This window comes from Lampris incognitus, chromosome 12 (assembly GCF_029633865.1).
Source record: "Lampris incognitus isolate fLamInc1 chromosome 12, fLamInc1.hap2, whole genome shotgun sequence".
NCBI classification, from domain to species: Eukaryota; Metazoa; Chordata; class Actinopteri; order Lampriformes; family Lampridae; genus Lampris; species Lampris incognitus.
The window spans coordinates 17,498,824-17,524,266 of record NC_079222.1 but is presented as its reverse complement, the minus strand read 5'-3'; the positions used below and the strand labels follow the sequence as shown (position 1 = coordinate 17,524,266).

The 25,443-nt window shown below is 43.8% G+C and overlaps 1 protein-coding gene across 1 annotated transcript; it reads left to right on the top strand.

Moving 5' to 3' along the window:
* The first annotated feature begins 511 nt into the window (after nucleotides 1-511).
* On the top strand, nucleotides 512-25,443 carry slc45a2 (solute carrier family 45 member 2). The gene is made up of 7 exons (XM_056290949.1): nucleotides 512-1,288; nucleotides 8,280-8,456; nucleotides 15,565-15,932; nucleotides 18,189-18,332; nucleotides 19,001-19,124; nucleotides 24,348-24,553; nucleotides 25,170-25,443. The coding sequence occupies exons 1-7, from the start codon at nucleotides 817-819 to the stop codon at nucleotides 25,389-25,391; spliced, it is 1,713 nt and encodes a 570-aa protein (XP_056146924.1). The 5' UTR covers nucleotides 512-816; the 3' UTR covers nucleotides 25,392-25,443.

Sequence of the window (25,443 nt, the reverse complement as noted above, 5' to 3'; positions counted from 1 at the left end):
GTAGTATAAAATCGTTTTCCATTCCCGGTATGACTAATGAATGCCAGTCTTGTTCTGGATAACACCATGGCCAATGCTTAAAGACATTTCTTAAGAATGTTTTATTCCTCTGACCCTCCTGTTTGGTCCAGAGGCAATGTGCAAACTTCTCAAACTAGCACATGATCATCTGATGACATGTTCCCATGTAATGAGTAAGAAGAGTAATGAGCAAGGCTGCGTCACCTTTCCTTTTTGTGGTTTTTTTTATTCTTCTAGTGCACCGGCTGTCCTCCCTGGAGTCTTAAAAGTTCAGGCCTACACACGACTGATTGTTTTCCTTTCTTGAAGCACATGAGAAGAGAGGAAAATATGTTAATGCTTATATGCAGAAACACACAGTGTGTTACATACTTCAGGAACTGCACTTACAATTTAATAAAGGAAGAAGGGAGTGGATAAGAGCGCTTGTTAATCTCTTAAATACACACACCCCTTTCTCTCCGCCCCTCTCATTCTCTCTCCGCTGCTGTCTGACTCTACTCTCTTCAGACCAAACAGACAGATCCAGAGATGTGTTACTGTGTGTTTTGGACTCATTGCTCAGCTATGCAGTAGAGAGGAGGATTAGCGCGAGTGGAGGGGGCACTGAGCCATCTGTCCATCAGCAGGCCAACTGAGAAAGAAACTGCTCTACCGTCTCTCTCTCTCTCTCTCTCTCTCTCTCTCTCTCTCTCTCTCTCTCTCTCTCTCTCTCTCTCTCTCTCTCTCTCTCTCTCTCTCTCTCTCTCTCTCTCTTTGTTTCTTTTCCTCTACCCCAAACTCCCTCTTTCAACAATGACGGTCTTATCAGAAGACCAGTCCACAACGTCCAATCCCTGCAGGCTCCTGGAGCCTGGCAAACATCTCGGAACATCTTTGGACCACTGCTCAACAGACTACGGGGGCTCCAAAGAGGAATACATGGACGGTGGGGAGACCAGTGTGTTCGGGGTAGTGGAGCCGCCGAGGCGTTCGCGGGGACGGCTTATTCTCCATGGCTTGGTCATGTTTGGAAGGGAATTCTGCTACGCAGTGGAGGCAGCATTTGTCACACCTGTGCTCCTTAGCGTCGGTCTCCCCCGCAGTATGTACAGTCTGGTGTGGCTGATCAGCCCCATCTTGGGTTTTCTGCTCCAGCCCATCATCGGTTCAGCCAGTGACTATTGCCACTCGCCATGGGGCCGAAGGAGGCCTTACATCCTGACCCTAGGCATCCTCATGCTGCTTGGAATTACCCTCTTCCTCAATGGAGATGCTGTCATCTCAGGTGAGTCTGTAGAGAGATGAGGAAGGGCTTCTCCCTTAGAAAGAGAGACAGACAAAATAATATATTTTGCATTATAATGACTGGAAGGGTATTGGTTTTGGCTGTTTGTTTTTTTTCCCCCAAGTGTTATGGACTTCATTTTTGTGATAATTTGAACTAAAAAATATGCCTATCTTGCAATGCACTGACTGGATGGGTACTGATTTTGAAGGAAGGCCTTTTAAGTGGTCAGTACTATGCACTTTATATGTGTCCATACTTTAAGTGACACAAGAGTACCTAGCACATAACACTAAACAACTCTCAACTCAACAGACTGTCAGGAAAATGTTTAAAGCGTTCTCAGATAAGGTGCTCTCACCTGACCCTGTGAACAGCACCAAGCAAGGAAAATCCAAAGGCTATAGACATAACATAAGAGTAACTCTTACAACACCACAAGAAGAAATATCGTCTTACAAATGTACAAATTCTTGTGAAATGTTTTGGTTTTATATTTTCCTTTTCAGATTTGAATGGAAAATGTTTACATAACCCATACCACGTATCTATTTGATAACATATATATATATATATATATATATATATATATATATTCTTTAATTGGATCTCTGTTATCTTCCCTTTTATACCAATAGTTATAGAATGGACTACTTCAACTCCTTGGACTACTTTCCCTCTCTTTTAAGTACGGAGGCAGAAAGACAAGTTCTAAATAGTAATTATCAGTTTACAAAGCCCTTGCTGTTGTATGTCAGGTTATGTTCTCTAATATGTCAAATCAAGCGGCCTTTTTTTTAGATTCTGGTGAAGCTTTCAGGTAAAATCCGTTATGTCGGGGCGTCCGGGTAGCGTAGCGGTCTATTCTGTTGCCTACCAACACGGAGATCACCGGTTCGTATCCCCGTGTTACCTCCGGCTTGCTCGGGCATCCCTACAGACACAATTGGCCGTGTCTGCGGGTGGAAAGCCGGCAGTGTTGTAGTCAAATCACTAAACCTCGAGTCCGAATCGAGTCTCGAGTCCCCAGTGTTCGAGTCCGAGTCCCCAAAGAAGAGTCCAAGTCGAGTCCGAGTCAAGAACCAGTTATCCGAGTCCGAGTCCGAGTCATCAAGGGTGAGTCTGAGTCGAGTTTCAAGATGGGCTCCAGTGCTCCACTCTGGCACTGTACAAAAGCTGACATACAAATAAAAACGGTCTACATGAAACAAGAATGACACAGCTGTCACCATTTCAAAGGGAGTTTATTTACCGTGTCACACAACAGCCAAACAAAAAAACTAACAAACACAAAGAACAGTCTTTATCAATTAACAAGTCCGAGTCCTCATTTCCAACTTCCGAGTCCGAATGCAGTCAATGCTTGAGTCCAAGTCGAAGTCCGAGTCATCAGTGCTCAGGTCCAAGTCAAGTCACGAGTCCTGAAAATCAGGTCTCAAGTCGAACTCGAGTCCGAGTCCTGGGCTCGAGTACTACAACACTGGAAGCCGGATGTGGGTATGTGTCCTGGTCGCTGCAATAGGGCCTCCTCTAGCCGGTCGGGGTGCCCTTTCAGGGGGGAGGCGGAACTGGGGGGAATAGCGTGATCCTCCCACGTGCTATACGTCCCCCTGGCAAAACTCCTCACAGTCAGGTGAAAAGAAGCGGCTGGCGACTCCACGTGTATCAGAGGAGGCATGTGGTAGTCTGCAGCCCTGCCCGGATCGGCAGAGGGGGTAGAGCAGCAACCGGGACGGCTCAGAAGAGTTGGGTAATTGGCCGGGTGTAATTGGACGGGGGGGGGGGGATCCAAAATAAATAAATAAATAAAAGCAATTATGTCACTGGTGTTAGTGAGAATGAAAAAAAATGGTAAGGTGGTTAAAAACAGATCCAAAACATCTTTGCAGGAAAGGATTTGAGAGTAAATCTCCAATTGTAATTGTAATAATGTTCTGGATAAATCAATAAACCACTGGGTGTTTGAGCACAGTGATCTTTAGTATCACCTGGTTTTACAGGAGATCTTTTTTTGAATACCTTTCTATTTACAGACTTTCTTTTGTGATACATTTTAAGGAAAATTGATTCTCGTTATTAATTCAGACAGCAAAATTGCTCATCATGATATAACAATATCCAAACGTTATCCACATACAATATCACTCACATCAAAGAAGGTTGAATCAGTTCATGAAACGTTTCTGTCAATAAACGTTGTATCCAGATGAACTGATTCAACCTTCTTTGATTTTCTTACCTGGCTTATGGGGCATGCATCAAGACAATATCACTCACAGACGATACATGATATTGCCCATCTCTATTTTGTATATCATACAAGGGCAACAAACTTATATCAACTCAACAGAAGGCTTTGGGAACAAGGTATACCAGCTGCTGCAATTTACACATCATAGCTTTTTGTGCAGGAGTCATCCATCTGTCTTTTTTTTCAAATCTCTTTATTGGTTTTGCACAGAAATTAATAAAAAAATGTAATTTTAATCGCAGTTATGTGTTCCATTTCTTGTACGTATTATCAAGCACATGGCACATCATATCTGAAGTATCGATCAATCAATCAGACTTTATTTTTATAGCACTTTTCATACAAAAAAAATAACACAAAGTGATTCACACAATAAAACAATAAAATCTCCCACCCCTCACAAAAAAAAAACAAAAAAAAAAACAGCGATCAGGTCAGAAACCAAAAAATAAAAATTGGAAAGCAAGTTTAAAACTGAGTTTGTAACATAAATAAAAGCGCCATAAAAACTGATTAATTAAAAGTAACAACAATAGGAGCAGAATATATAAAAACAGCGAAATATACAAAACACACTCATACACACACACACACACACACACACACACACACACACACACACACACACACACACATACACACACCAAGAACTTAGCTGTAGACTGTTTTGAAAAGTAAGGTTTTCAACCTGCTTTTAAGTATGTCCAGATTAACACTGGCATGGACATCATTAAATAATAAATGACTTTTATTTTATGTTTATCAGAAAGCAGGAATCCGTTATTGCTGGAAACCAGTATTACTGTGGTATCGTACACTAGTAGAACAAAATATCATAGGGCTGCAGAGATCACCATGAGAGGAGCTTCATTTTCAGAAAACAGCCTTGATAGAGAGGACTTGTGGATTATTTTTCACCATTTGGTAAATTTGGGCTCAAGTGCCGTGGTGCCCTCCAAGGTGCTTTACCAAATTCCTTTGCTATTAGCTGGCTCTTGTATGTTCTTATGATCAGGATTGGAATACCTCTTGCCCAACCACACCATTTGGTTGAACCACGAAGGCAAGTAATGTTATAATACTTGAGACGGGGATTTTTAAAAACCTACAATATTCAGGCTAGCATAGTACATCACTGTGCGTTCTTATTGATGCTCTACAATTATGAACAGTAACTATTCAAATGTATGACCATGTATTTTATGAGGCTCTTTTTTATTTTATTTTTCTTTTGTAGTATTTTTTGTGTGAAATTGTTTACGGTGATCCATTACCTACCTGGTGGGATGTAAGAAATTGTGTGATTATGATTTTAAAAACAGCAAATTTTAGTAAACTAATTCATTTTAGACACACGTTTTCTGCAAATCCTTGGAACTGTAGACCCTTTATTGCATTTCAAATCTGGGATTTAGGGCAGAACATAATCAGAGATCTGATCCTTTGAAATGTGCTTTCCCTTTGATGAATGCTGTGATTGTTGGTTAGGGGTCCTTTTCACAAGTGCTCTGGACTTTGTTATTGTGATAGTTTGAACTGCAAAGTATTCATGCCCTCTTACTTTGCTCAGGATAAGATGATTATGTTTCCCTTTCCCCGGAGGTTGTAGTATGTTCGGCTGCAGTCCTGTGACGTAATGCACTGAGAAGGGAATCAACTTAACCAGCCATTGATATATCTTGTGCTATAGACGTAAACCTTTTCAGGTACATATGACATTTTTCTCAACATGTTAAAAAGGATGGTTCCTTGGTGAGAAGAAGCAGGCCTCGTTTTGTTTAGACTGACTGGAAGCACAGTTCTTGAGAGCATGTCACAGTGGAGAATGCCAGACCACACATAAAGAATGGAATATCCAAATTTGCTCTTCCACATCAAACGTATACTGATCCACTGTACTTCTTTTAAACTTCTCTTCCTAAAATGTGCCCATATTTCTTACGATCACACAGTCCTGCACAGACCAAATTTGCTTCACGCTGCTTAATCACTGCATTCCCACCAAATGGACTCCAAAAATTAAATTTTTGCATTAATCACAGTTACACTGCATAACTATATGCATGTCCATAGGGTTAGTGGTTGTGTCAGGGAGGGCATCCGACGGAAAATTTTGTCAAATCATTATGCGGATTGACAAGACCATACCGGATTGGTCAAGGCCCGGGTTAACAACGACCGCCATTGGTGCTGTGCCCTCACGGGGTACCGATGGAAACTATAAAAATCCGCTGTGGCGACCCCTGAGAAACGGGGAACAAGCCGAAAAACGAAGAACATATTTAACTTTCCTGATCATCTCCATTGTGTTGCGGCATCATCTTGTTTTGCACTTCAAGATATTACTTTAGATATTGTTCCAAATTGCTCATGATAGGGAAATTTGAAGAGGCTCTTACAAACTACCAGATCTGGACGGAATGGAATAGATTTGGATTCAGAGTGGGGTAATCTGCCGGATACCATTGGGAGAAAAATGGCGGGGGGGGGGGGGGGGGATGAAAAATAAATAAAAGACAGGATTATCTAGATTAATGGAGTCTTGTGCTGTATTTGATTCTGAAGTATTGTGTTTGACAGCGTGTGCGTGTGGGCACGTGGGTGGAGCAGCCACCCGGGACAGGTCGCTAGAGTGGTGTAATTGGCTGGGTACACCTGGGAAGAAAAAGGGGGGAAAAAATGTTTTTTTCTCCAAGACATGTTTGTTTTATGTTTGTTTTATATACCATTAAGGGTATATTTTTGTTTATACATATTAGGTTGTAAGCAAAGGATAATATGTGTATATACAGTGCATCCGGAAAGTATTCACACCCCTTCACTTTCCCCACATTTTGTTATGTTACAGCCTTATTCCAAATGGATTAAATTCCTTTTTTTCTTCTCATCAATCTACACACAATACCCCATAAGACAAAGTGAAAAAGGTTTTGTGAAATTTTTGCAAATTTATTAAAAATAAAAAACTGAAATATTACATGTACATAAGTATTCACATCCTTTGCTATGACACTCAAAATTGAGCTCAGGTTCATCCTGTTTCCACTGATCATCCTTGAGATGTTTCTACATCTTGATTGGAGTCCACCCGTAGTAAATTCAATTGATTGGACATGATTTGGAAAGGCACACACCTGTCTTTATAAGGTCCCACTGTTGACAGTGCATGTCAGAGCAGAAACCAAGCCATGAAGTCAAAGGAATTGTCTGTGGACCTCCGAAACAGGATTGTATCGAGGCCAGATCTGGGGAAGGGTACAAAAAAATGTCTACAGCTTTGAAGGTCCCGAAGAGCACAGTGGTCTCCATCATTCGTAAATGGAAGACGTTTGGATCCACCAGGACTCTTCCTAGAGCTGGCGGCCCAGCCAAACTGAGCAATAGGGGGAGAAGAGCCTTGGTCAGGGAGGTGACCAAGAACCCGATGGTCACTCTGACAGAGCTCCAGCATTCCTCTGTGGAGATGGGAGAACCTTCCAGAAGGACAACCATCTCTGCAGCACTCCACCAATCAGGCCTTTTTGGTAGAGTGGCCAGACGGAAGCCTCTGCTCAGTAAAAGGCACATGACAGCCTGCTTAGAAAGCACCTAAAGGACTCTCAGACCATGAGAAACAAGATTCTCTGGTCTGATGAAACCAAGATTGAACTCTTTGGCCTGAATGCTAAACGTCACGTCTGGAGGAAACCAGGCACCTCTCATCACCTTGCTAATACCATCCTTACAGTGAAGCATGGTGGTGGCAGCATCATGCTGTGGGTATGCTTTTCAGCGGCAGGAACTGGGAGACTAGTCAGGGTCGAGGGAAAGATGAATGGAGCAAAATACAGAGAGATCCTTGATGAAAACCTGCTCCAGAGCGCTCAGGACCTCAGACTGGGGCGAAGGTTTACCTTTCAACACGACAACGACCCTAAGCACACAGCCAAGACAATGAAGGAGTGGCTTCGGGACAAGTCTGTGAATGTCCTTGAGTGACCCAGCCAGAGCCCAGACTTGAACCCCATTGAACATCTCTGGAAAGACCTGAAAATAGCTGTGCAGCGATGCTCCCCATCTAACCTTACAGAGCTCGAGAGGATCTGCAGAGAAGAATGGGAGAAATACCCCAAATATAGGTGTGCCAAGCTTGTAGCTTCATACCCAAGAAGACTTGAGGCTGTAATCGCTGCCAAGGGTGCCTCAACCAAGTATTGAGTAAAGGGTGTGAATACTTATGTACATGCAATATTTCAGTTTTTTATTTTTAATAAATTTGCAAAAATTTCTACAAAACCTTTTTCGCTTTGTCATTATGGGGTATTGTATGTAGATTGGTGAGAAAAAAAGGAATTTAACCAATTTTGGAGTAAGGCTGTAACATAACAAAATGTGGGGAAAGTGAAGGGGTGTGAATACTTTCCGGATGCACTGTATGTGTATAATAAAATGCCAAACCATAGTTTGTTTTGTCAGCATGTATTTCTGCTATACTGAACTAAACATTTTAGGACATTCTGAACACTAACTAAAAGCATAAGCTTTCTAATAGGAGAACTGACATTTATCAATTTGTATGTCCTAAATCCTCCATATCATGAAGGTTCTGGAAAAAATGCTCTTCCACATGAACCACAAATGAATATGGGGAGCTTATGCATCATGTCCTATAAATAACGGTTCACCTCTACTGCTTGTGATGCTTGAAATTATTTTAGTGTGGTAATATTTGTGTGTGTTGTTTTTTTTTCTCCTTTGCAGCAATTATCAGTGACAGGCAATCGAGGACAATATGGGCTATTGTGATGGTGATGTTCGGGGTAGTACTGTTTGACTTTGCTGCAGACTTCATCGATGGCCCAATCAAGGCCTACCTGTTTGACGTGTGCTCCTATCAGGACAAGGAAAGAGGTCTACACTACCATGCATTACTCACAGGTAAGTAATTCTATGAAGATGTGCACAAACATTTGTGCACAACCCCCCCCCTCCAAACACCCAAGCCTATGTATGCCCCAACCCTCATGAGTAATCAAAGCAACCATTGTGTGTCCAATGTGGTTTTTTGAATCCGTTCTAGACTAACAGAAGACTTTGTTCGAGAATTGATTGGTGATATGTGTGGTAAGCCGTGAAATATTGTTTTATGACAACTTTACACTCATAGGAAGGCCACCATTTCGTTTAAGACATACTGTGCACTGCTTCTGCAATTTTCCCCGCCAGAATCTCATAGCGGACACAAAACGCTTTCCTCCTCCATTCTTTTTCAAAGGCGTCTTGTTGTGTCCAGATGGGACTCATCTGCTGCGCAGTGTGAGATATCAGTAGACACGTGTGTGCCATCTTGTCGTTGGCTGCATAACACTATGTTTGCCGATTTGAGCGGAAACAGTGGCTGGACTGCATAATGCTGCGTTCACCTCAGCACAATTTCTATTGTCTGCAAATTACAGGGCGAATTAATGCAAATGAATGGGTAGCGTAGCGGTCTACTTTGTTGCCTTCCAACACAGGGATCGCCTGTTCGAATCCCCGTGTGTCACCTCGGCCATCCCTACAGATACAATTGGCCGTGTCTGCGGGTGGGAAGCTGGATGTGGGTATCTGTCCTGGTCGCTTCACTAGCGCGTCCTCTGGTTGGTCGGGGCGCCTGTTCAGGGGGGAGGGGGAACTGGGGGGAATAGCGTGATCCTTTCACGCGCTACGTCCCCCGGGCGAAACTCCTCACTGTCAGGTGAAAAGATGCGGCTGGCGACTCAACATGTATCGGAGGAGGCATGTGGTAGTCTGCAGCCCTCCCCGGATCGGCAGAGGGGGTGAAACAGCGACCGGGGGGACGCCAGGGGGACGTAGCGCGTGGGAGGATCACGCTATTCCTCCCAGCTCCCCCTCCTCTCCGAACCGGGGCCCCGACCGACCAGAGGAGGCGCTAGTGCAGCGACCAGGACACATACCTACATCCGGATTCCCGCCTGCAGACTCGGCCAGTTGTGTCTGTAGGGATGCCTGACCAAGCCGGAGGTAACACGGGGACTCGAATAGGCGACCCCCATGTTAGTAGGCAATGGAATATTATAATATTTAAATGTTGTAACATCAGCAAAAATATGTTATGATATAGCAACGACAATAACAATGTTATAACAGTATACTATATATATATATATATATATATATATACATATATATATTCATACATACACACACACATATATATACATACACATACACATATACATATATACACACACACACACACACACACACACACACATATATATATATATATATATATATATATATATATATATATATATATATATATATATATATACACTACCGTTCAAAAGTTTGGGATCACCCAAACAATTTTGTGTTTTCCATGAAAAGTCACACTTATTCACCACCATATGTTGTGAAATGAATAGAAAATAGAGTCAAGACACTGACAAGGTTAGAAATAATGATTTGTATTTGAAATAAGATTTTTTTTACATCAAACTTTGCTTTCGTCAAAGAATCCTCCATTTGCAGCAATTACAGCATTGCAGACCTTTGGCATTCTAGCTGTTAATTTGTTGAGGTAATCTGGAGAAATTGCACCCCACGCTTCCAGAAGCAGCTCCCACAAGTTGGATTGGTTGGATGGGCACTTCTTGCATACCATACGGTCAAGCTGCTCCCACAACAGCTCAATGGGGTTCAGATCTGGTGACTGCGCTGGCCACTCCATTACCGATAGAATACCAGCTGCCTGCTTCTGCTCTAAATAGTTCTTGCACAATTTGGAGGTGTGTTTAGGGCCATTGTCCTGTTGTAGGATGAAATTGGCTCCAATCAAGCGCTGTCCACTGGGTATGGCATGGCGTTGCAAAATGGAGTGATAGCCTTCCTTATTCAGAATCCCTTTTACCCTGTACAAATCTCCCACCTTACCAGCACCAAAGCAACCCCAGACCATCACATTACCTCCACCATGCTTAACAGATGGCGTCAGGCATTCTTCCAGCATCTTTTCATTTGTTCTGCGTCTCACAAACGTTCTTCTTTGTGATCCAAACACCTCAAACTTGGATTCATCCGTCCACAACACTTTTTTCCAGTCTTCCTCTGTCCAATGTCTGTGTTCTTTTGCCCATCTTAATCTTTTTCTTTTATTGGTCAGTCTCAGATATGGCTTTTTCTTTGCCACTCTGCCCTGAAGCCCAGAATCCCGCAGCCGCCTCTTCACTGTAGATGTTGACACTGGTGTTTTGCGGGTACTATTTAATGAAGATGCCAGTTGGGGACCTGTGAGGCGTCTGTTTCTCAAACTAGAGACTCTAATGTACTTATCTTCTTGCTCAGTTGTGCAACGCGGCCTCCCACTTCTTTTTCTACTCTGGTTAGAGCCTGTTTGTGCTGTCCTCTGAAGGGAGTAGTACACACCGGTGTAGGAAATCTTCAATTTCTTAGCAATTTCTCGCATGGAATAGCCTTCATTTCTAAGAACAAGAATAGACTGTCGAGTTTCAGATGAAAGTTCTCTTTTTCTGGCCATTTTGAGCGTTTAATTGACCCCACAAATGTGATGCTCCAGAAACTCAATCTGCTCAAAGGAAGGTCAGTTTTGTAGCTTCTGTAACGAGCTGAACTGTTTTCAGATGTGTGAACATGATTGCACAAGGGTTTTCTAATCATCAATTAGCCTTCTGAGCCAATGAGCAAACACATTGTACCATTAGAACACTGGAGTGATAGTTGCTTGAAATGGGCCTCTATACACCTATGTAGATATTGCACCAAAAACCAGACATTTGCAGCTAGAATAGTCATTTACCACATTAGCAATGTATAGAGTGTATTTCTTTAAAGTTAAGACTAGTTTAAAGTTATCTTCATTGAAAAGTACAGTGCTTTTCCTTCAAAAATATGGACATTTCAATGTGATCCCAAACTTTTGAACGGTAGTGTATATATATATATATATATATATATATATATATATATATATATATATATATATATATATACATACATACATACATACACACACACACACACACACACACACACACATACATACACATATACATACACACTCACACACACACACACATATATACATACATACATACATACATACATACATACATACATACATACATACATACATACACGCATACACACACATATATATATATATATACATACACATACACATATACATACACATACACACACACATATACATACACACACACATATATATACATACACACACACACACACACACACACACTCACACACACACACACACACACACACACACACACACACACACACACACACACACACACACACACACACACACACACACACACACATATATGTTAATTTCAGTGAACTTAACCACTTTTGAATGGTATTTAATATTTTGTCTGCTAAACCGAAATGTGCCAAAATAGTGAACTGCTGTGGGCTGAGATGAGGTTCACTGTGACTGGAGTGTAAGCCCAGTGGGTTTCTCAGCTGACAGGCAGGTACAGGGTGGTGTGTGAGCATACTATCGTGGCGGTAATCCCTCCCAGCTCGGGTCATGTGCTGTAGTCATGAGTATGGGCTGAAAGGGAGAGCGAGACAGAGACAGAGACGGAGATGGAGACAGAGACGGAGACAGAGGGCGAGGGCCAGGCACATGACTTGTTTTCAGTGCTACCTCTCTTTTTGACTTCTTTTCAGTGTTAGCGCTGCCATGTGAGATTGTGTTTGCAGACCTTGGGGGGGGGGGCAAGCTTTCTGGGAATACTTGTGCATGTGTGTTTTATGTGGTTTGGGGGTGGAGTGAAGTTGGAGGTAACTAGACATGATTAAACAAAATACATTGTTTTGTATTTCTGTGTGGCTGAAGGTGTTTGTTTAAACTTACGTGAATACTACTACAAAAGATTGTGTACTAATACTGCAACATCTTATGTGTTAGTTTCCGTTATGACTTCCCCTGAACCTCACGGAGCGTGAAAACCATTACAAAATGCTGTACACCTCTCTGATTCTCAGCTCCACAGCTAAATTGGGGTGGGGTGAGGGGTGGTGCACTTTGGGGAACTTTTGGTTTTCTGTTCTCTTTCTACAAACGCTCCTCACCTACGTCATTGCTGGGATTGAAACAACTCATTGCAACAAAACCAAACAACAAATTTGTGCAACACTTTCAAAGGAGAACAATGAATCTTTATTATTGCAGTCTTGCTCATAGTTGTTTTTAAACTCCTCATAGCCTATTCAAATCAAAGTTTAATTTTCCATCCATTCATCCATTACCCCAACTGGGATTGCGGGAAGCTGGAGCCTATCCCAGCAGGCAATGGGCGGCAGGCAGGGAGATACCCTGGACAGGCCGCCAGGCCATCACAGGGCCGACACACACACACACTCAGGGACAATTTAGTACGACCGATTCACCTGACCTACATGTCTTTGGACTGTGGGAGGAAACCCGCGTAGACACAGGAAACTCTACACAGAGGACGACCTGGAATGACCCACAAGGTTGGACAACCCCGGAGTTCGAACCCAGGACCGTCTTGCTGTGAGGCGACCGCGCTAACCACCGCTCCGCTGTGCCGCCCAAGATTAACTTTCCAATTTCAAACCTTCATCCTCTTTCCTCTTCATCAGTATGCTTCTCTTGACCTCATTTTTGCACATGTCCATCCATCCATCCATCCATCCATCCATCCATCCATCCATCCATCCATCCATCCATCCATCCATCCATCCATCCATCCATCCATCCATCCATCCATCCATCCATCCATCCATCCATCCATTATCCACACCACTCATCCTGCTCTCAGGGTCGCGGGGATGCTGGAGCCTATCCCAACAGTCATTTGGCAGCAGGCGGGGAGACACCCTGGACAGGTCGGAAGGCCATCAAAGCCCCCCCCCCACACACACACACACACATATTCACACCTAGGGACATTTTAGGGATGATTCATCTGACCCACATGTCTTTGGACTGTGGGAGGGAACCGGAGCACCCGGAGGAAACCCACACAGACACGGGGAGAACATGCAAACTCCACACAGAGGACGACCCGGGACGACCACCAAGGCTGGACTACCCAGGAGCTCGGACGCAGGACCTTCTTGCTGTGAGGCGACCGCGCTAACCACTGTGCCACCGTGCTGCCCAAGATTAACTTTCCAATTTCAAATTTTCATCCTTTCCTCTTAATCAGTATGCTTCCCTTGACCTAATTTTTGCACATGTTGACATTTCCAAATGATCCCTGAACGAGCACATGGTGGAGTTTCGTGACAGAGAAGCAGAGTAGGGCCGCAGAATTTGTGCGATACTGCCCGTGTAAATAGCCATAGTCTCTATGGAAAATCCATCTTTCATTAACTTCTACAGAATAAGTCTGTCCTTGTTTTCATAATTGGATAAGGTTTACCAGGCGTTTTCTTAACTTGGAAAGGGAAAGGGAAAATTGGGGATAGGGTGGTTGCAGCATTTGTAGCAGTCTGAAAGAAAGAAGTGGAGGGATGGTTCCTTGAAAGGCGCTTTACAAACCTAAGTTGTTGTTGTTGGTTATACTTGCGATGCACCGTAGCGCCAATTTCAAGGCTGATTTCACAGACTTGAAAGTGACACTACATCGGGCAGTTACTCAAGCAAAATAATGGTAGTTTGACAGGCTTCACGCTGTTGCTTCAGGCCCTATTAATAACCATTTAACCTTCCTCACATGCCTTAATGTAACCCAAACAAACTGAAGCTGCTTGTCTTTATGCACACTGTTACCCTGAGACTATAACACCCATCTGTTTTATGTTTTTGCACATTCCCCATAAGAAATGTAACTGGTCTGAAAAAGACCAAAGTTGAAAGATAAAAAGCAAATCAAAAGAAGACTTGATAATCCTTTAGATTATTAAAAAAAACATCTTAAATTTACCTTAAGGTGGTTTAATTTGTGCATGTTTCATAATCCTGGAAAGTGATTTATCTGATGTGTCTCTTCCCCTGTTAATGTTTTCATATTGTAACAGTGTAACGACTACGGAGGAGGGGTGTATTGTGACAGTGTTACAACCATTGGCTAGCGAGTCTATACATCCATGGTTGTTACACTGTTACAATACCACCACTTTCATGCCCTAAGATCAATTAAGCAAATCAAATTCTTTGAAAACTGACAAAGGAAATAAAACATGTAAGCTTTTACTATTCCTTAGTAAATCAGTACCATGACCCAACTCTGTAAAAGTCTCCTGCTCTTCTTTCTTTGCCATTCTGAGCTAGCTTGTTTCAAAAGTTAACACTGTTAACACTGCTTTATTTGTTAGGTGTATTGGCGTGAGTGCTGTAATGTTCAACACAGCACAGAGTGCATTTTGTGTTGCAACAGAGATCCCTACTAACTGCAGCAGCTTAAAGGTTCATATCAGTTGGATGAATCAATATATGGCCAGACATGGCCTTTTAAATAAGTGCATCCATCTTTAACCTATCTTTACATATTATTATTATTATTATTATTGTTGCTGTTGTTGTTGTTGTTATTATTATTACAAATTTCCTTAAATGTCATGCCATAATCCAACATAATAACGGGGCCCATTCCTTGGGCCTAGGGTTAGAATGAGGTAGAAGTCTATTTGATGGATAGTGCCTTTCTTAGGACATGAGATGTTCCAAGTAGTGCGATCTTCTGCAGTTCTTGTATTCTGATGTTACCCGGGATCCGTTGGGTGTATTTCTCCATCCCTTTTTTTACAAGTCCCAGGGCTCCTATCACTACTGGTATTGTTGTGGTTTTCATTCCCCACATTCGTTCAATCTCAATTTCAAGGTCTTTACATTGCAACGGTTTTTCAGTTACATTTACTGAGGCGCTCCTTTGTTCTTGAAAGAACAAAAAAGAAAATTATTATCATTATTATTATTATTATAGTAGATATACTTTCCACATTGGATTGTCTTTGCCCAAGTGTCTCTAAGAGTTAAACAGAGAAAATAGTGTTCTGACCTTGCCCTTGTATTTTCCAGGCCTGGGTGGAGCATGTGGCTACCTTGTGGGAGCTATGGACTGGGGTCATTCTTTTCTTGGCCAGCTACTGGGCTCTGAGTACCAGGTCATCTACTTCTTTTCTGCATTGACCTGGAGTATCTTCCTTACCGTACACCTTGTCAGTATTCCTGAACAACCCCTGGAGAGGGTCAGAACAAGCTCGGACTCAGCTCCTCCCAGTGCCCTGCTCCTACTGGGATCTCACAGCAATGTGTATGGGGCTCTGTCTAAGGAACCCACCCACCCTGTAGTCCAGACTATGATCCCAGATATCAGGCCCAGATCCTTCTCAGCCTTGGGGGAGGCCAATTCGGTAACCTCCAGCGCTAAGCAGCCAAACAAAGAGGTATGTGAAAAGTTTTTTTTTTTTATGAGATGCTCAGGAAATGAACATTCAAGGATTTAAATTTGGGGGGCACAGTGGCCCAAAAGTTAGCAAGAAGGTCCTGGGTTCAAACCCCAGGGTTTTCCAACCTTGGGGGTCATCACAGGTCATCCTCTGTGTGAACTTTGTTCTTCCCGTGTCTGCGGTGGGTTTTCTCCAGGTGCTCGAGTTTCCCCCACCATCAAAAAGACATGCATGTTAGGGTTAATACTCCTGTCTGTGCCCCTGACCAAGGCATGGCAAGACGAACTGGAGCTGGTCCACGGGTGCTGCACGGCAGCTGCCCACTGCTCCCAGCTACACAGCTAGGATGAGTTAAATGCAGAGAAAGAATTTCCCCCCACGGGGATAAATAAAGTAGTACAGCGTTTTTTGCAAACCTCCTACTTTGTATTACTCCGTACACAGTAGGAGGCTTGTACAAAATCCACATTGAGGATGAAATTGATTAAAGTGAAGCTAACATCACAAGCAAGAAATCAGTCAACACAGTTTGTGTTGAAGGACAACCCATAGTGATAATGCCACAGTGACTCTAGCCATTACAATTGTTTTACTTTTTTTCTGAAGTTTAAAGAAAATGTAAATACAGCTGATTACATACATGACATCAAAACTAAAATACTGACTTGAACAAGTGGACCTATATTATCACCTATATTCCTGCTCACACTCTTCCTAACCCAGGTGGGCAACTATTTGTGCCTGCTACAAAAGCAACACGCTCTGGATCCAGACTTTTCTCTCATTAGTGCTACCCTTAAATTGTCTCTAAACAAAACTTGTAAACTGTGGCACTTTGCAGCCAGTCAACTAATACTACTATTGATGTTGACTGATGTATTGGCTGCACGGTGGCCCAGTGGTTAGCACTGTCGCCTCACAGCAAGAAGGTCCTTGGTTCGAACCCCGGGGTTGTCCAACCTTGGAGGTCATCCCAGGTCGTCCTCTATGTTGACTTTGCATCTTCTCCCCTTGTCTGCATGTTAGGGTTTATACTCCTGTCTGTGCCCCTGACCGAGGCAATGGGAAAAGAACTGGAGTTGGTCCCCGGACGCTGCATGATGGCAGCAGCCCACTGCTCCTAGCTACACAGATCACAGCTAGGATGGGTTAATTAGCAGTAACTGAATTTCCCCAAGGGGATTGATAAAGGAAACTTAATTAATAATGCTGGCTATTGCTGTTGTACCCCCACTTACTTAAAAACATTATTATTAGCGCTAACTATTGTGCACTCCTTCTACCTGCACTTGATATGTTATGCTCCTATGGCAATGGCATATATCTGTTATACTGATATGCCGCAACATAAATGTCTTTTTTATTTTAGCTTTCCTGTTTTCCAGCTCTTGCTGATCTAAAGTACTTACTCTATATGCATGACATACACTCTTGGCTATAATATGAGTATTATGTAGCGCTCCATGATGCCCGTTGGTAACACCACCAGTGGTAACAGAAACTTCTAGCACTGCTAATTGCAGACTCTCTTGTAAGTTGCTTCTGATATAAGCATTTTGCTAAATGTACATGTAAATGTACTAACACTATAACCAGTAATATTCATGTTTTTTTATCACATTACTATATAAACTTCATGTAGCACTTCATAGAGAAATGAGTAGAAGGACAAAAGCGCAAAGTAAGAAGCTCTGTGACAAGTACACTGTTGGTATGATTTGTAGAACTTGTTCAAACCATCCCCTACTAGTATGGCACCGGCAGTACATCTGTTTTGACTAAGGTCTCTGCCAAATCCGTCAAAACTGTCATCACTTGATCTTCTTACGCCAAAGGAAAAGATAAGCGACTGTGCCAAATTTACTAAAATACATTCTCTATAGTATGCCTAGCGACAGGCATGGGTGCAAGTCCATGAATACAGGGATGGCGACTCACTTTGGTTATACAAGGACCGGATGGCTTGTAGCAACTGCCCCGGTACCCCATACTCCCGCAGTACCCCCACACATAGTGCCCCGGGGTACACAGTCATAAGCCTTCTCCAAGTCCACAAAACACATGTAGACTGGCTGGTCAAACCCCCATGTCCCCCTCAGCACTTCCGCAAGGGTAAAGAGTTGGTCCGTTGTTCCACAGCCAGGATGGGATCCATATTCTTCTTTGAACAATCCTGTATATACGTATTATTAAAGTCCAAAACTTCAGCTGTGACACTTGATTTTGCGCGCGTGTGTATGTGTGTGTGTGCAGATCCAGAAACGGATGACCTTCAGGTCACTGATGAAGGCTATGATCAGCATGCCAGGCCACTACCGCTGTCTCTGTATCAGTCACCTACTCGGATGGACAGCCTTCCTCTGCAACATGCTCTTCTTTACTGACTTCATGGGACAGGTATACCTGTGTGTTTATGCATGCATGTTGATTATGCACATCTGCAATGAATTGTAGCGAATTCAAGGGGGCAGCCGGGGAACCATCGCCACAGCCGGGACGTGAACCCGTGTCTCCTGCACCACAGGTGACAATGTTAACCAGTCGACTAAAGGGTCCGAACCGTTAGCCAAGGGCTACCGTGTCTACTTATCCGTGTATGCTACAGTATGCTTAAGTTGCACAAGGTGACGATTCATGACGTTAATGAGGGAAACAGAAAGGAGCAAAGAGAAACTGAAGACAAAATGACACATGGTTATGGATCTATTGTCTTTTTTTAGCGTAAGCATGAATGCCTGCATTTGTGCATATATTGATATGCATGCATACATTTTTAATGCATGCATGTGTTGAGTGCACATGTATGTAAACAGGCACATGCACTGCTGCTAAAGCCAACATGTGTAACATTAATCACAAGTTCTGCCCTGGTTTCTTTCTGTTGATGATATACACGTTTTCAGATCAAAATGCTTTTTTTCCCCTTGATTTGATTTATTTAAGAGTATTTAAGCTTCATAGAGTCCACAGGTGGGAGTAAAAGGTATTTTATGTTCAACAGAAAAATAAACGAAATATGTCGTTCATGTTATTATCTGAGCTCCTTTTCTCTTCTTTATTGATAGATTGTCTTTAAGGGGAACCCATATGGTGACCATAACACTACAGCTTACGCCACCTATGAAAGAGGGGTGGAGGTGGGGTGCTGGGGACTGTGCATTAACGCGGTGTCTTCTGCTCTCTACTCCTGTAAGTATCACTGTGCGTGTGTGTGTATGTGTGTGCATGCCTGTGTAGGTGTGAGAGAATGAAAACCGCTATTCACATTTGGCATTATCACATTATTTCTTAACCTGAAAATTAGTGGCCAATCGATCCCTATTCTAGTTCAAACACCCACCCTCGTACTGCATGCGCTCGCCAACTGCAGCTCTCCGGCCGGCAGTCTCGAAGGAGACGCCTCGCCACTTCCGTGACAATGCGACTCCAGGCCGAACCACTGCTTTTTCCCGACACACACAGAGACGCATTCACGTGACGAACACAAGCCGACTCCGCCCCCCTCCCGAATACAGCGTTGCCAGTTATTGCTGCTTCGCGAGTCCGGCCATAGTCGGATCTGACGAGACCGGGGCGCGAACCCCGGTCCCCAATGGGCAACTGCATCGACACAAAGCCGATGCTTAGACCGCTACACCACCTCGGACGGAACATGGATCCTTTTTTTTGACTGAGCAAATTCCCTATACTTACATAAAGTGCACTGGGTCCAGGTAGCCTAGTGGTCTAGGCCATTCCCTACCAACACGGAGATCGCAGGTTCGAATCCCCGGCTTGGCCGGCGTCCCTACAGACACAATTGGCCGTGTCTGCGGGTGGGAAGCCGGAAGTGGGTATGTGTCCTGGTCGCACCTCTGCTGGTCGGTCGGACGCCTGTTCGGGGACTGGAGGGAATAGTGTGATTCTCCCACGTGATACGCCCCCCTGGCGTAGCGACTGGCGACTCCACATGTATTGGAGGAGGCATGTGGTAGTCTGCAATCTTCCCCGGATCATCAGAGGGGGTGGAGCAACGACCGGTACTGCTCGGAAGAGTGGGGCAATTGGCCGGATAACTGAGGAGAAAAGGGGGGGGGGCAAAAAAAGAAAGAGCACCGGTTTTAATGCAGCAAGTGTTGTTTAAAGGCAGAGGTGTAAAAACCCGGTCCTGAAAGTAAAAACCCTAACCGTGTCTTTACTCCATCCATGTATTCAACCAGCTGATTTGGGAAATTAGTCAGTGCAATCTGATGGTTTAGTACATGGATGGAGTAAAGACACAGTTAGAGTTTTTACTTTCTGGACCGGGTTTTTACACCTCTGTTTAAAGGTGACATTTTGAGGATTTATCAGAAAATAGAGATAACATGCATCCAACATAAACATATCAGCTGACATTTCTATGACCTGAACCAACTGCTCCCAACTTTGCTTCAAATAAAAATTAAAAATAAAAAAAGGACCGGAAGGCTGCATTAAACTAGTCATTTGATAAAAGAATGAACTCTGCACAGGTAAATAATCACAACTACAAATTGAACCCCGTTTTATTCAAAGGCCACGCGGCTCAAGGGCATATTGAACCAGAGAATCAATCCACTCGATTTAGAAAATGTATTTCTGACAGTGCCCAATCAACTTTAATATGAGGTGAGGAAGAAGGGGGCTGTTGCTGTGAGGATGCGAGGCTTGGTGCATTGCCAAACACTCCAAACAATCTGTCTTCAAGTGAGAAATGGATTATGCATGCTGTGGTTGCTGGTCCTTGGAAGTTGTTTACGTGCTATATGATGTAAAAAAAATACACCGGGGAAAGATGAGAGCGTTTCTTCCACCTTGGATTAAAACGTTTGCTCATTTTTCAAAGAGTTTTCATCACCCTTTCCAAACGTGGCGGGCACGCTTGGCAGACATAACTCCATTGAAAATACTTTTCAGAACAGAAGGGGTGTGTGTGGGGGGGGGTAGTGACTGAAACAGGGATACACACATTAGCTGGTCTTACCTTATGATGCACCTTTTGGGGGGGGGGGGAAACAATGCTGCGCGCAATCTAATCGCAATCGCGATGTCAGCCTGTGCTATTACACAACCGCCGGATGTTGCGATTTAATTAGATAATAAAATGTGCGCGTGTCAACGTCTGTTTGTCTGCAGTCTGCGTATCTACGCCCATGATTAAGAGATGACCAATCAGTCTCTGTTTAGGCAGTGAAGCGCGTGCAGTCTACGGTCACATGACTTATCCTGTGTGCTGCGTGCAGACCAGGAATACGGAAAAATGTGTCCTGGTCGCTGCACTAGCGCCTCCTCTGGTCGGTGGGGCGCCCCCCCCCCCCCCGGATCGGCAGAGAGGGGGTGGAGAAGCGACTGGGACGGCTCAAAAACAGCGGGGTAATTGGCCTGATACAACTGGGGAGGAAAGAGGGGGAAAGTTGGGGGAAAAATGGATACCGATGACAATGAGCAGGTTAATGCTGATGAACTGATGGCAGGAAAAAAAAGGTCTCTTTATGGCGATATTTTGGACTCCAGCTCAGCGACAGTGAGCAGAAAGAGGTGCTGTGTGAAACATGCAGAATGAAAGTCACTACATGTCGCAGCAACACGACAGATTTGTAGTACTTGTATATGCATAAATGTGTTTATTATATCGCAGTTGCAAATCGCGATATTGTCCACAATAATCGCAGTATGACGTTTCACCAAATCGTGCACTAGTCTTTGATGACAAGACCATCTATGGAAAAGCTTTCAAATAAAGCATCTGTCGAGGGGCAAATACAGCTTACACAAGGAGAGTGCAATGATAGATATTCTGGACTTCCCCGACCTCACTAGAAACTATCCACACTGTACCAAATACATCACTGGATCATGTTAATATGGCAGAGATCTGAACTGTGACATTAATGACACAACATGATGATGGAGCCTTTCCAAAAATGGAAAGTTTAATCAGTATAAAATACACGCAGATATCATCACACACCCACGTGGCTCAATAAAATGGCTGTAATAGAGGACAACTCGGGCTGAACGTGTGAAAAAAAAGGTTAAGAAACATATTTATAAACACTTTGGGATCTGCCCAATGGCTCTCCCATTCAGCACCCGAGGAGGAGGGGGGGCAGAGATAAGATGGCGGGACTAGCGTCCGGGTGGTGTGGTGGTCTATTCCGTTATCTACCGACACGGGGATCGCCGGTTCGAATCCCCATGTTACCTCCGGCGTCCCTACAGACGCAATTAGCCGTGTCTGCGGATGGGAAGCTGGATGTGGGTATTTGTCCTGGTCGATGCACTAGCGCCTCCTCTGGTCGGTCGGGGTAACTGCTCGGGGGGATGGGGAACTGGGGGAAATAGCGTGATCCTCCCACGTGCTACGTCCGCCTGGCGAAACTCCTCACTGTCAGGTGAAAAGAAGCGGCTGGCGACTCCACATGTATCAGAGGAGGCATGTGGTAGTCTGCAGCCCTCCCCGGATCAGCAGAAGGGCGCTTGGAGAGTGGGGTGATTGGGCAGGTATAATTGGGGAGAAAGGAGGGGGGGGGGCTGAATTTTGATCTTGGCTGCAGTTAATGGTTGAAAATGCAGCCTATGAAAAAAAGTTGGTGCCGCGGTCTGGGAAGACAGGAAGACGCAGGGAGATGATGTTTGTTCACAACATATCCAAGGAGCAGGAAAGTTGTCATCTTGGTGTAGAATTTCAAAATATGGTGAAAAGGTTTACTTGATGTCAAGCATGGCATTTGTTTTACACTAACGTACATACCTAATATGGGAGCTCTGAATATCACATTACTTTTTGAATTTAGCACAGGTTGTACTGTATGAATGTCCTCTAATGATGAAAAGTAAAGTAGTGCTGCACGATTTGGTGAAAAAGTCATATTGCAATTACTGTGGACAATATTGCGAGTTGCAACTGCGATATAATAAACAAATTTATACATATACAAATAATACAAATGTGTCATGTTGCTGACATGCAGCGACTTTCATTTTGCATGTTTTACACAGCACCTCTTTCTGCTCAATATCGCCGAGCTTGAATCCAAAATATCGCCATATAACAGAGGTCGTGTTTTTTTTTTTTTGCCACCAGTTCATCAGCGTTAACCTGCTCGTTGTCATCGGGGTCCATTTTTACCTTCTTCCTGGGCTGCACGCGCCTCACTGCCTAAACAGAGACTGATTGGTCCTCTCTTAATTATGGGCGAAGATATGCAGACTGCATGCACGCACATTGTATTATTTACTTTAATCGCAGCCTTTTGCGGTTATATGATTGCACAGGCTGCCATCGCGATTGCGATTGTGATTAGATTGATCTTGCAGCACTAATGAAAAACTATACATGCTAATAAAAACGTTCATAACAAAATAAATCTTCAAATTAGATGCGGCTTAAGGCGATCACATAAAAATGCTGGAACACCCAGTTCAATATCTCTTTATTTCTGCAGTTTTGTTTACCTTTCTTTACTGTACATATGTAAGGAATATTTTTAGGTGTGTGTGCAGGTATACGTCAGCGTGCGCATTTGTGTGTGTGTGTGTGTGTGTGTGTGTGTGTGTGTGTGTGTGTGTGTGTGTGTGTGTGTGTGTGTGTGTACAAACGTTTACGTGTGTGTGTGTGTGTGTGTGTGTCAGGGGCGCCGGAACGGGGGTGGGGGGCCAGGGGCCCATTGCCCCCCCCCCACACACACACTTTTACCCTCTTTCCACATTTTTTTAAAGTCAGGAACGTATACCCGCTAATGCCCCTATATTGCAACACTTACGGTAAAAACACGTTTCACTCATTCCCGTCCACTCTAAGAAATTAGGTCAAATAAAGCGTGCGGACATAAATCAGGAAGGATAATCCCCTTTTCAATCCAGTCAAAGGGTTCATTACAACACAAATCAAATGCACTGTAGCCTACATAGCAACCAATACAATGATGTGTGTTTGCGTTGTTTGTCTGTTTGAGCCGTTAACTTAGCAACTGCTTGCTTGCTACTACAGTGTTGCTGTCTTGTAAACTCGTGGTTTAGGCTAACTGAACAAGAAATGTTCGTATCTAACCCCACATGCCCTAGCTGTCTTATGTCTGAATTATACCGCTACTCCGCGGGCAAGCAGCAGAAAGAGCGGGATTTCCAAACTGAATACAATGTATCACTTAAGCGCTCGAGCTCAGCACAGAACGCTACATTGTGATTACCCAACTGCAACAAAGTAAAAAGATGGGGCGGACACGTGTCTTCAATAACGCGCTGTATTGTATTAAAACCGCAAATACAGGCATACGGAGCTGCGCTCTTATAGCACTATACAGTACACCCCTGCACACGCATATATATCATTGTTGCCCCCCTCCCCACTTCTGAAACGCGCCTGGCGTGTGTGTAGTAATTCATGCCTTTTAACGTCTGTATCCCCAGATGTGCAGCGTCTCCTATTGCCCTACATCGGTCTGAAGGGACTGTACTTTGTGGGTTACTTCATGTTTGGGATGGGCACCAGCCTTATCGGCCTCTTTCCCAACCTCATCGCCAGTCTCATCCTTTGTAGTGTGTTTGGGGTCATGTCCAGCACACTCTACACCATCCCATTCAATCTAATAGCAGAGTATCAGCGTGAAGAGGAGGTGACACACTCACACACATACATACACTCACATTGCACACAAACCAAATGAAGGGGGGGGAAACTACACATATAGTGGAGGGGGGGTAGACTGACATCATGGATGCAACCACAGACCTGTATCCAAGTATGCATCCAAACACATTTGATGAGACACATTTGTAAGCACACTTTAAAATGTCCCTTTGCTCCAGGCTGTGTTGCTAGAAAAATCCAGTGGCAATATTACACACTGGACGTGAACAGCTCCACAGAGGTGTATTTACATCATTACAGCGCTCTCGGACATGGTGAAAATTGTTATACGAGTGCAAAATTAGAGAAGTGAAGGGTGTCTTTCCACAGATACATGGGTTTGTGGGGGAAACTCCTTTACAAGCGGCAGCAATGTGGATTTAAAGGGAACTGTAGTTAGCAGTCCTGTTGATCATAGTCACCTTCATCTACTGATTTCTGTTTCCTTTTCTCCCTCTCCAACCCCATCTCCCCCCATTCCCTCTCTTGTTTTCTCACCCCCACACCGACTGATCTTCCCTCTTACCCTTTTGTTTGCGTCACATCTCTGCTCCCCCTCCTACGTTTCTTCTCCCTTCTCCTCCATCCACATGTGCCTACAGGAAAACCTTAAGTTGCGCGGAAGCAGTAAAGTGCTGCGGGGCACCGGGATGGACTGTGCGGCGCTCACCTGCATGGTCCAGCTGGCTCAGATCATTGTGGGAGCAGGTCTTGGCGCACTGGTCAACCTGGCTGGAAGTGTAATTGTGGTGGTCCTTTCGGCTTCGGCCATGTCCTTAGTTGGCTGCCTCTTCATTGCACTCTTCATCAGATATGTGGAATGATTATGCTGATATCTCTATTGTAACATTTTAATAAAATATTCTTTATTATGAC

What these genes read in the sequence shown, in the direction of transcription:
- slc45a2 (XM_056290949.1), top strand. Translation starts at nt 817, where the DNA reads ATGACGGTCTTATCAGAAGACCAGTCCACAACGTCCAATCCCTGCAGG. An exon ending in TGGAGATGCTGTCATCTCAG is followed by an intron (nt 1,289 to 8,279) that starts GTGAGTCTGTAG and finishes TCTCCTTTGCAG; the next exon opens with CAATTATCAGTGACAGGCAA. An exon ending in AGTATCAGCGTGAAGAGGAG is followed by an intron (nt 24,554 to 25,169) that starts GTGACACACTCA and finishes ATGTGCCTACAG; the next exon opens with GAAAACCTTAAGTTGCGCGG.